Here is a 12500-nt window from a genome sequence, read left to right on the forward strand (position 1 = left end):
TAAAAGTAGTAAAGTAAGAAATATCTCAAACAAAGCAGCGATTTAAAGGACAAGCCCTAAATTCATTCGTCTACAACGTCCGGCAACGTTCTTACCTTCCGGATGACCATCCAGGTCGCAGTCCCTGATGGGCAAACGTCAGGTGTAATTGAGCCAACTGACCCTTTATACTCATAATAGGTGGACGCATCCCCCATCAGGTGACGTATGTCCGGTGATCTGATTCCCCTGTGTCCGAGGGGTGTCTGGGCCTGGATTAAGAAAAACAAGAATTTTCGTTGACTCGGTACTTCTGCATTTTTATACGCTGTGCATTGAGTAGTCTTCTTTTTAGTGTATTTTTATAAAATTAGATTCATTATTTTAGGAGCTGGTGGTTATGTTGGTTTTCTACATTTTCCAAAAGAAATGTCATTTGATATTTACAGTCTACCTAGAATTGTAAGAAATATGCAGCAATAAAAAATGTTTACTAAGCATTCTTATAACAGGTTAATTTTAAGAAGTGATGAGTTCCTATTAAGAAATCATTGAACATTGCCAGCAGGTACAGAAAAATTAATCTATTTCTTGTATCAATAACAGTAATTCTAAGAAGCCAACTTATAGCTTTAAATCAACCTATCAGTCTATTTATAAGTTACATTTTTTTGCACCGCTTCGATGATGCCCGCCAGGTGTTTGTTATGTCTTATCTGGTACCCATCCATTGAATCCAGCGTTATCTCCTCTGACTCCGGTTCCTGTAAACAAAAGGCAAAAGATATTGGAGCTCTTCTTCTGCTTCCTGTCGTGTGATGGAACTTTTGGTCAAATTTCTTTTCCATCAGTTTTGCTTCGTCTCAAGTTTCTGAATTTTATGACCGACGGTTCTGTTCGTTTATCTATTCCAGATTTTACCTTTTGGTCCCTTATTTGCCTCAGTTAATATTGTTCAGTTTTTTTTTTCTTTTTTCTTTTTTAGCGAACTCGACCAAATGTTAAGAAATTTTAAAATATCTTGCCCAGAACGGAATGTTTGTCATCGTAGTTTTATTTTGGCATTAGTCTCTCTCTCTCTCTCTCTTCTCTCTCTTCTCTCGTCTCTCTCGTCTCTCTCTCTCTTCTCTCTCTCTCTTCTCTCTCTCTCTGTATATATATATATATATATATATATATATATATATATATATATATATATATATATATATATATATATATATATATATATATATATATTTATATATATATATATATATATTTTTTTTATATATACACATATACATATATATACATATATATCATATATATACACACACACACACACACACACACACAAATATATATATATATATATATATATATAATATATATATATATATATATATATATATATATATATATATATATATATTGCGTCCTGTCTGGTAACTGAGTAAAGGGGTTTCATGATAAGATGTATATATAAAATTATATCTAACAAGTGAAGTCCTTCAAGTTGTTATCAAGTAAATGAAACTCTTAAGTAGTTTATGAATAATTAAGCAGTGATGAAAATTATGATAGCTTTTGAAACCCTTCTGACCTGGAAGAATTTGGAAACCATCACCAATCCATCTGTTCTCGTCATGGCCTCCTGGAAAGTCTTGTATTTAGAATTGTAGTGCATCAGCTGCATTTCCAGGGGGAAAGTAAGTCCCCCAAGGCGGTGTTCTGATCTCCACCTTAGTTGTATTGCGGAGAGATAGTAAGCATTCGTCAGATTGCTTCCCACCAGTTCCCATTCTGGGGATCTTGTTGGGTAAAGAACCTGTGGCAGTGGAAAGTAACAGAATTCAGTTACAGATTAATGATGATATGGCATCAGGATGCATGCTTATAAGTATGGAATACAGAGGGCGTATTTGGATTCATAGGTTACTCATATTTTTTAGAGTGCTCTCATTACTTTTGGAGTGATATATTTTACCTGTCAGGAAGGAAATATTTTATGATTGTATGGTCATTTATGGTGCTGCCTGTTTATGATTGCAATTTTAAACAATGTTCATCGCAAAAATCACGAAATGGAACGTAAAATCAATCCCACTGACGGGCCATACCTTCAAAACGTCTCCGTCATTGACCACTCTGGCTCCTTTGCAATGACCGATTGGCCTCCACTGCAATGCAGGGGAATAGTGTGGATCGGATTGCATCAGGTAAAGATTAATCGGTGACGAAGGCTCCTCATCAGGACAACTTAATTCCATCATCGTTTCTTCCGCTTCGATTTCATTTTCACTTTCGGAGGTGACGTAAATATCTGGGAAATCTGTGCACGTTGCGTGGAGTTCTCGACTTCTCTCGCACGATGCCGGTACTTCCATAGTGCCTCCTCTGGAATGAAAATGCTTAGGAATAGTTCAATCTGGTTATTTTAAAGCTGAAGGTCAAGTAGTCCTCCTCTTTGGGTCTTATTTTTTTCCTCTTGTTCTGGTCCCCTTAGAGATAAGCACTATTTTTCATTTACCTTCAAGCTTTTAGCACAAGGATATTCTGTTCTTTCCCGTCCCATAACTTCCGACTGCTTCTCACCTAAATTATCCTTTATTTCTGTTATTCTTGCTCCCTTAGAGAAAACCCCCATTTTTCATTTACCTTCCGTTGTACTTTTTCAATTAGCCCTTTAGTACAAGGATATTCTGTTCTGTTCCTCACCATACCGTCGAAAGTTAGGTTACTCTTGAAAATCATATTTTCATCTCACCTAGAAAAAACGAGCCTGCCGGAGAGAGACTGGGGAGGCCTAAAGTTGTCTGAAACTTGGTGTTCTGGGTGAGACGGCATCACCAGTGACCGAAGTCCTTCGAGAAACCCCTCCGGGACTGACACTGCCTCGTGGAAGACGGTCCAGATGACGTTTTCCGTGCAAGGAGGAGTTGTTAGAGATCCTTGGTACCTGAGAGTAGGGCGATAATCCATGGAGAAGATTTGGTTGAGAAAGGTTGGTTAACATTGGGCACCCAAAATTGTAATGCTTCCGGGCCCCGTTTTTTTTCAATTGTGTTCTAGACCAGCTCATTCGTTCACGTGTGTATTGTTGCATGATCATTTCTTTTGATTTACCTCTGCACTTTTATTTTTTTTTTTTTTTGGCGCCCTTTTCATTTCTCTCCATCAAAATCTCTCCCTTTTAACCACATTCATAGCCACGTTCATAAATATTGCTCTTGAACTACATCCGCTTTCTGTTTTCAGTTTTACTGTAACCAGATGATAATTAAGTGTACCTCCAGTCACCCATTTCTTACCATTACGTTCATCAACTTCCTTGTCCATTGACTGTCTACTAGGCTCGTAAGTGTGAAATAACGTAATTTCTCTTAAGTTTTCCATTTTTCAATTATGTGTATATATCTATATATATATATGTGTGTGTGAAATAACGCCATTTCTTGTAAGCTTTCAATGTTTTCAAATATATATATCTATATATATATATATATATATATATATATATATAATATGTATGTATATTGTATGTATGATGTATGTTATGATGTATATATTAGTTTATATATGTGTATGAATATGTACTTACATACTTACATACATACATATTTTTATATATGCATATATTTACGTTTACATAATTTTTTTAAATATATTTATTGGTTGTATGAATAATATGCAAACAAATAAACATAGACAGACGTCTTTTAACATTATAGCATGATTTCAAGAAAAAATATGCTGTTTGTTTTCTTGTTCGAAATACATTGAATATGCGGAGTATTTCGTCTTTCTTAACACGCAATTTGAATAATGTCATAGTTGAAATGCAGTTATGTTTCTAGCCAAAAGAATGGATTAATCCACAATAACAAAAGTATTTCGGGACGTTGAAAATAGAATTCATACATTCCAAAAAGCATAAGAGAAAGATGAATGATGTCAACTACATCCACACATTCTCCCCCCCCCCCCCCCCCCCCCGCAAAGAAAAAAGATTAAATAGAAAAGAAAAAGAAGAAAAAGTTCCTTAACAAATTCATGTGAGAAATCTTAATGACAAACAAGCCTCAGAAATCACCAGACCTGTAAAACGCGCCCGTGTCGAATGGCAGTAATTGTCTCAAGTAGACGGGCGTAGGACGTCCCTCTCCCTCTCCGTGGGCGTTGTCGTGCGGCGTGATCATGTCAAACCAATGATGCGATGACACTTCATGCTCCTCCCTGGTGTAACTACAGGCGCCTGGCACTGGCACACTGCCAGCGGCGAAGTAGTAATCGGCCCTAAAGAAGATGTTCTCTAAAATTGCAACGAATATTCCGCCTCGGGGGAACTTGGAAATGGTCTTTTGGAATTGGAGCAATGGTGTTCGTGGAGTTTACATTTTAAGAACATATTTATAAACAGAATAAAAGCTGAAATATGTCAGAAATACTGCATGAAGCCTCACTTTTAATATGTATATAGATATAGGAGCTAATTCCTGTAGAATTATTAAAATTAATTATTTATATATTTATTTTTTATTTATTTATTTATTTATTTATTTTTTGAGATTTTCGTTTCGAGGACTTCTTTCGAATCCACCAACTTCCAAGAAGCACTTATACCAGTTTCTGTAAAGCACGTGACACTCATGAATGAGAGTCAACATCAATATTATACGGAAATTCCCAAGTTTAGGGAAATCTTTCTACACTGGTGGTTGCGTTGCCAGTCGTGCCACTGAGATACGTAATTGTCGTAACAGACTTGAATTTTGAGATTTGAACGAACCTTATGCGGCGGCGGTTTGTACGTCATCGTGAAATTGTCATAGATTCAAAATAAGAGTCATGTTCCTCAAGTTATTAATGGATTTTCAGTCAAATTGTTGGGAGAAGGGGGCTACGGGTTATATTTTGAGATTTGGGGTTTTCTAAATAGTTGCTCTGGTTTTTAGATAAATGACAGGAGAAAAGGATTCGGACCTGTATATATCAAATTCCTTTAAAATTGGAATAGTTATGGGGCTTTTCAGATGCTTTCGATCGACTTTTCATAGCTATTCTCAAATAGGGAGACAGGAGCTGATATAATTTTAGATAAACTATCAAATTATTATTTCAGACACATTGGATTAACATGAATTAAAATAATATTTCAAACACTGCAGATCCCCATTAATAGAAAAAATTATTTCAAATACTTAAGGTCAACAGTAATATAATTATTTCCAGTAAATTAGGTCAACATAAATCGAATTTTTTTGTCAAAATTCCACATCGACCATTTGACCACCAACTTGGAAATAGTGCAAGTTGGACGCATTTTGATCATCATCACCTCCAACGATGTCTGACGACAGAGACCTCTGTGGAATTCTGCCACTCTTTTCTTGTTTGCGTTTTATCTTCCACTAATCTCCACTCATTTTATACTCCCTTCTTAGAGTTCTCATCCTAATAGACCTGGGTCTCGAACTCTGTAGGTGGCCGTTCGAGTCCTATTCACTGGGCAAGACCCAATCACAATTAACTTTGCATGTATTTCATTCATGGAAGATTTCAATTAGCTTTACGTATTTAACAGGAATTAAATTATTGGTATGTAGGTGGAAACTGTCAAATACCTTGTCATAATCATATTAAGTTTTTCAGATATGGAGTTTTAATTCCATATACGAGTTAAAATCTCGATTCCTTTCTGTTCTCTTATACGTGAAAGGCGATACAGTTACATCCATGATTCCTAATTATTTCATGTCTTCATTTGCCCATTACCTCATTTTGACAGTTAAAAACTTCGACTCCAATCTTATTTGTACTTACTTAGAAGTGGTGGCATGAGTATCCAAGTGAGAATGGCGCCATGTTGCGTGCGCAGGCGTCAGCCAGATGCCAAGTACCGCCAGTCCGTCCGAGTGTTTTAAGGCCTCTTGTATGGAACCATATCTGGATTTGGAAAGATCACTGTTAGGGCAGTTCCCTTTGAAATATGACTGTCGTTGCGTATGTATGGTTTTTATGAAGAGCTGTTTACGCCTTGAGGATCTCAATCCTATGCAAATGTATATATAAAGTTGCTGCTAGATGATTTATGTCGAACTGATACATGTTCTGAAGTCTCTCTCTCTCTCTCTCTCTCTCTCTCTCTCTCTCTCAATTTTGCTTTCATATCAAGTTTTTTTTTTTTTTTTTGCAGAATTTCGTCAAGTAGAACCATTAAGATAGTTATGGGAGGACTGGGTTTTCTACGTTTAAGACTGAAATACGTCGTACATAAGGCTTAGCTTGATATCCCGGAACTTGGAAGATACGTCATACTTTATGGAATTAAGCATGTCTGATACTTTTTATCTTGTTGTTTCTTTGTTTGGAACAACAACAACTTCCTCTGGACCGCTGTCGGAAAACGAAAGATTGTGCCTCTTCTGTCGAATGTCTGATTGTATTTTGTTCCAGTAAAGGCAGCCGAGGAGGCCGGTCTAATCCCCGAAATGGAAAGGATATGGGAACTGAAGAGTTTTCAGGTTTATAGGATGTTGTCGGCAGGAGGTAAGCCAAGAGGCCGCGACCTTTCCCAACAGTGTTCGTCTGAATATGAACTGAATGATGAACAAGTAAAGGTAATATCAAGAAGCAAATATACTCATATGAGTGGGTTTGATCCTGTTGCATATTACCCAGTTGTACGGTTTGCCAAAAGTATTTATACGAGCCATGACGCTTAAAAGTTGCGTGACAGCTTCTCTTCAGCTTGTAACAGGCCTGCAACCACCCACCCCCCGAAATTTCTGGAAGTCCATATTAGATGTTGTTTAAAGTCAGTACTTTAAATAACATCTAATCGGGTAGAAGTGCGTAGAACACATACTCAATTGTTCTTCTTAATATAAATAAAATAACATTTTCAAGTATTTCATCTTGTATATAACTATATATGCAAAGACATTTATAGAAGAAAATGTCCCGTTTTGGGAAAAACGACCCCCCCCCCCCATAAAAAAAAAAAAACTCTGGGTACGGGCCTGATTAACGGACAGTGACATCCATAACACTGCAAGAGAGACTGTTCCATAGTTTGACTTTTAATGGACTGACTGACCCCAGTGAGTTAAAAGTTGTGGCATTATGGCACATGAACAGAATGTTGCATGTTAACAGCCTGCAAGACTAGTAATGTGCCTTCATTCCAGAGATACGGACGCTGGAAGCAGTGGAAGATGGCCAAGCAAGACGATCTTACAGGTGATATTAATCCTATTTACCATCGACGATAATGCTGCTATTTGGTCTGAAAACTTGAGTATTAGGATTGTGTAAAAAGTTAAGTTTATCATAGTTTTACCAGACCACTGAGCTGATTAACAACTCTCCTAAGGATTAGATATTTTACGTGGCTAGGAACCAATTGGTCACCTAGCAACGGGACCTACAGTTTATTGTGGGACTCGAACCACAGTATATCGAGAAATTAATTTCTATCACCAGAAATAAATTCCTCTGATGCCGATTCTCGGAACTTCGGACCACCAGTCTGGCAGCCGAGCGCGAAAACCATTCGTCCAACGAGGAACTTTAGGATTGTGTAAAGGGCAAATGCAGTTGTATCTGCTATCTGCACAGTGAATGCAAACCTTTTCAATTAACACTTTAGTCAGTGCTGAACTAGTTGTGCTAAGATTAGAGGAGGTCATTTGTAACTCTTCAAATCGTCCAGAAACACAAAGAGCTGAACAACATGACGTGATTTTCCCAGGTAAGTTGAAGTGTTTATGCACAGTAAGCTTACCCTTTTTGGGACATCACAGAAACCGAGAATAAGGCATCAAAATAATGAAAATAAGTAACCGAAACCAAAAGTACCATGATGAAAATTTGGTTTCTGATCCTTGAACTTTATGGGAAAAGAAAGCCAAGGCTCATCATCATAAATTCCTATTCATCTAATTGCTTCATTAATCTTGTAAACAAAGCTGGCCGAAGAATTATCGGCTTCCTATATCCATGACTTGAATAATAATTGGTGTTGAATACCGTTAGGTATTTTGACAAGTATTAAAGCCACTATTTTTGTGGTATATATAAATATGGCGGTATAGTAATATTATTAAATGCTGTACTTCCACAGTAGTACGTGTATATATATATATATATATATATATTATATATATATATATATATATATATATATATATATATATATATACGGGGAATAGCATAATGAACATGAAGGTACCCGTAAATGCATGTGTATACTTCAGGATATGTATGACAGAATAAAGTTGTCAAGATGATGTCAGAATACGGTTGTAAAATGAAATTAAAGAAGATACAGTCCTGATATTCCTTTGCCCCGCCGACGAAGAACAACGCACGTTGACTGGGGCTTCCTTTTAAGGACAAAATCACTCCTAAAGAATAAAAGACAGGGAGAGAACTGAAGTGGTTAAAGAATCCGACAATTCCAATGGGAAATAGGAAGAATGTCTTTTGAGAACGCATTCCCAATATAAAACATTTAGAGGAGTGAGGCAAGTGTACGCAGTATGCCCGATGAAGACTGCGATCCACAGAAGATTCTGCAAGTAGTGTCTTTGGTCAAATCTACGAGAATGACGGAAAGCAGAACCGTTTTGAAGAAGGAATGCGCGCTCGAGATTTGAAGTGATACTAGCTCTACCGAGCCAGGAAGACTTCTGATGCATTTTGATCAGAGTAGAGAATAAGATGATACGATCTCCATTGACAACTGAGATGCACATGAATCACGCGCCTTATAGTCAGATCGAGAGCTCATGTATTCATTACGTCGAGACAGATGTAGTCAGGCTTATCAAATGATTCTTCGAATTCATTCTTCCTGGGGCATCTGCACCCAAATGTGTAATAAAGATATCATTTGTAAGTGAGTAAAATCGTCTTTGGAATTCATTGGAATAGTTATTCACTGTACCCAACGCTTTATTCGCTAAAGTTGAGATTGTTACTCAGTTCTCTCATTAATTTTAGGGAATAGTCAGTTTTTTCGTTACGTCTTCCAATCGATCCAGGTCTTCTTTAGAATTTTCGTGCAAAGTCTTACAACGGTAAACTCGTGGGTGGCGGAAACTAGTTTGAACAGAATTATGCTCTGAATTGAAGAAGCTACTTAGGTTTGTTGAAATTTAAAGCTTAATCAGAATTATGCTCTGAAATGAATCGTTGACAAAGCAAGAAGCTGCTTAGGTTTCTTGAAATTTAAAGCTTAATCAGAATTATGCTCTGAATTGAATCGCTGACAAAGCAAGAAGCTGGTTAGGTGTGTTGAAATTTAAAGCTTAATCAGAATTATGCTCTGAACTGAATCGCTGACAAAGCAAGAAGCTGGTTAGGTGTGTTGAAATTTAAAGCTTAATCAGAATTATGCTCTGAATTGAATCGCTGACAAAGCAAGAAGCTGGTTAGGTTTGTTGAAATTTAAAGCTTAATCAGAATTATGCTCTGAATTGAATCGCTGACAAAGCAAGAAGCTGCTTAGGTTTGTTGAAATTTAAAGCTTAATCACAGAATTTTTCACATTTCTAGGAAGCTTGACGAGAGCAAGAAATATTGCGGCCCCGAAAGTGTGACCTTTAGTTTTAGCGAATAAAGCATTGGGTAAATTAATAACTTCCATTTATTCCAAAGATCATTTACTCATCAGCATATATTGTTATTACGCAATTTGGTGCAGATACTCTAGGTAGAATTAATATTCGAAGGATCACTTTATGAGCCTGGCTATTTGTACCTCGAAATACTAAAGAATCTTTGTAAAATGGTGAACACTTGAACTCTAGATCTGACTTGGCGAAGCGTGATTTATGCACATTTCAGCTGTCATGGAGATCGTATTATCAAAAGAAAAACTTGGACATTTCCATTCTGTCTTCTGCTGCACTCTGCTTTTTCTTTAGCGTTTCTAATTTTTACTTTTACCTTGTAGTAGTGTCTTCCCAACTTCGAAGAACAAGTAGCTCTATTCTGTACAGAATGGAAATCCATTACAATATGTTGATGACTTAAAATGCTCACAGAACATCATCATCCTCATTATTATTATTGATTATTATTACTGTTATTATTATTATATTATTTCTCCCAAGAACTCTTCCTCATGATCACTTAATTCCAGGAATGGCTGTGCTACTTTCAAAGATTTACCCCTACGATCAGGAAATTATAGATAACAATAAATTGTACCCGTGAAATTGAGCCAGTAGTCCTTCTAAACGACCTGAAGTTTATATATGAAGCCTATTTAGGGAGAAATATTACTCGAGAGTATTGAACTTTGTTCTGCGGAAGGCTAAGCTTATGATTAAAGTATGGAGCTTTATAAGGGGTTGTCAGTCGGAAGGGGATTTGATTTTGGAAAAGGAAAATAAGAGGGTACAGAAGGGCTGACAAAACTGACGGACTCTCTCTCTCTCTCTCTCTCTCTCTCTCTCTCTCTCTCTCTCTCTCTCTCTCTCTCTCTCTCTCATCATAAAATAACTAAGTTTCTAAACGAGAAAAGGTCAGAGATGAGAAAGAGAATTCCTCTCTGTCTGTTAACTATCGGTCGAAGGGGATACGATTTCGGGAAAGGAAAATAAAATGCTACAGAAAGGCTAACAATAATGATCTCTCTCTCTCTCTCTCTCTCTCTCTCTCTCTCTCTCACACACACACACACACACACACAGAAAACAACTAAGTCTCGAAATGACAAAAGGTCAGAGATGACTCTCTCTCTCTCTCTCTCTCTCTCTCTCTCTCTCTCTCTCTCTCTCTCAACCAATTACTTTTTCTTGAAGTGCACCAGATGCATTTCAGCGGCAAAGGCACATCCCTTGAGCAGATGTTCTGATCCTTTGAAGGAATCCGATCCCCAGTGGAAGTGGAACGAGTGCAGGATATAGGGCCCAGGAAGTCCACCTCCTAAGACTTGCGGTCGGGCGTCCTCTGCGGCTTCCGGTCCTTCTTCTTCGTCTTCTTCCTCTTCTCCCAAGAGGTTCTGTGGGTCTTGGTGGAGGAGGAGGCTTTTGGGGAGCGCCAGAACTTTCAGCGTATGTCCATTGTTTGTTTGCGTCGTGTTGATGAACTGGAAGAGATCATGCCTATATATTAACTGAAATTTTTTATATTTAGCGTTTATTCGAAAAGCTACGTCTTTCTTAATGTACATTAATAAATGATATTACCTTACCGCATAGCGACATAAAGAAGTAAATACTATGCGGAGGTTTTTGTCATTGTACTTCGTTCACTCTTTCTCCATAAAAATGTAAGAGAGAAATGATTCGTACGTTTTTCAGCAAATGTCACTTTAGCCAATAAATCTTGGCGTAAATGAATACCTTTTCCATCAAATCCAAGGACTATTTTACTACCTAGCAAATGCTGTCTTCATTACACGTTTTGGTGCAGAAACTCCAGGTAGAAGCAATGAGATACTGAATCAACATGAGACATTGAAACAAACCATACTTTTGATTAAATTGCAGTTTAGATAAACAGCTTCCGTAACACAAAAGGCAATGATACCCTGTGTAACAGATCGCCAAATTCGTCGTTGCGTAAATCTGTCATAAATATTTATTCCTTTATTTTCTTTAATTGCCAGCGAAAGGGCTGTTGTTTACCACCCTGTGGTCGGGGTGTAAGAATACTACCACAGTAGATCCTGCTGCCTTGCAGTCTTACTTTTTGGTAAAAGGCTGGGCCCACCGCCAGTAACTGTGGAAACTGCTGCCTTGCAGTCTTACTTTTTTAGTTAAAGGCTAAGACCCACCGCCAATAACTGTGGAAACTGCTGCCTTGCAGTCTTACTTGAGTTTTTTAGTAAAAGGCTAAGGACTCACCGCCAAAAACTGTGGTAACTGCTGCCTTGTAGTCTTACTTTTTAGTAAAAGGCTAGGCCCATCGCCAATAACTGTGGAAACTGCTGCCTTGCAGTCTTACTTTTTAGTAAAAGGCGAGGCCCACCGCCAATAACTGTGGTTGATGAGAGTAAGGGCATGCAGACGTAAAAACCCCTTTGCCTAATAATAAACCATGCCTGATGTTGTAAGGAAAGACGCATCAGGCAACCAACCCTTTAGTGTAGGAATAACAGTGGCAAAGGAGAAGAGAGGGCTGTTGTTTTGTTGTTTTGACAGCATATCTTAAGAGGCGAAATGGTAAGGGTTAGGAACGGCGGCGGGTTTAAGGCTGGTCTGCTAGATTCGACGCATTGCATTTGAATAATTTCAATTTTTATCTATATTGTTATATTTTATTGTTTTTATTTGCGTGCGGCGCTTACCAAAGCGTATCTCAATTCGTCAGTGAAAATGACAGCTGTGCGAGGGCGGATGTAGTAGCTTGAGGGGAAATGAATGTCACGGGAGAGACTTTCCCCTCTCTTTGCGCGGCTGCCCCTCCGATAATCACTTGCATAAACATCGGACCTCCTAAGAGCCTTTATGCTAAAGAGCTTTAACTCGCGCGTTCGCTGCGCTACGCCTCCGTAAATCTGACAAAGAAACGTCCCGTTTATT

At 37.8% G+C, this 12500-nt stretch overlaps 1 protein-coding gene across 1 annotated transcript in view; it reads right to left on the bottom strand.

The window, feature by feature from the left end:
- LOC135212657 (uncharacterized) overlaps positions 1–12500 on the bottom strand; it is a 67621-nt gene that overhangs the window by 11740 nt on the left and 43381 nt on the right. Inside the window, exons 4-11 of the mRNA XM_064246284.1 lie at positions 10764–11062; positions 5785–5907; positions 4060–4257; positions 2729–2920; positions 2082–2358; positions 1565–1789; positions 645–743; positions 96–251 (exon numbers count right to left, since the gene is read on the bottom strand). Coding sequence (XP_064102354.1) covers positions 96–251; positions 645–743; positions 1565–1789; positions 2082–2358; positions 2729–2920; positions 4060–4257; positions 5785–5907; positions 10764–11062 — 1569 coding nt within the window. The remainder of the gene's footprint in view (positions 1–95; positions 252–644; positions 744–1564; positions 1790–2081; positions 2359–2728; positions 2921–4059; positions 4258–5784; positions 5908–10763; positions 11063–12500) is intronic.

Source organism: Macrobrachium nipponense, chromosome 41, assembly GCF_015104395.2.
Source record: "Macrobrachium nipponense isolate FS-2020 chromosome 41, ASM1510439v2, whole genome shotgun sequence".
Lineage (NCBI taxonomy): Eukaryota > Metazoa > Arthropoda > Malacostraca > Decapoda > Palaemonidae > Macrobrachium > Macrobrachium nipponense.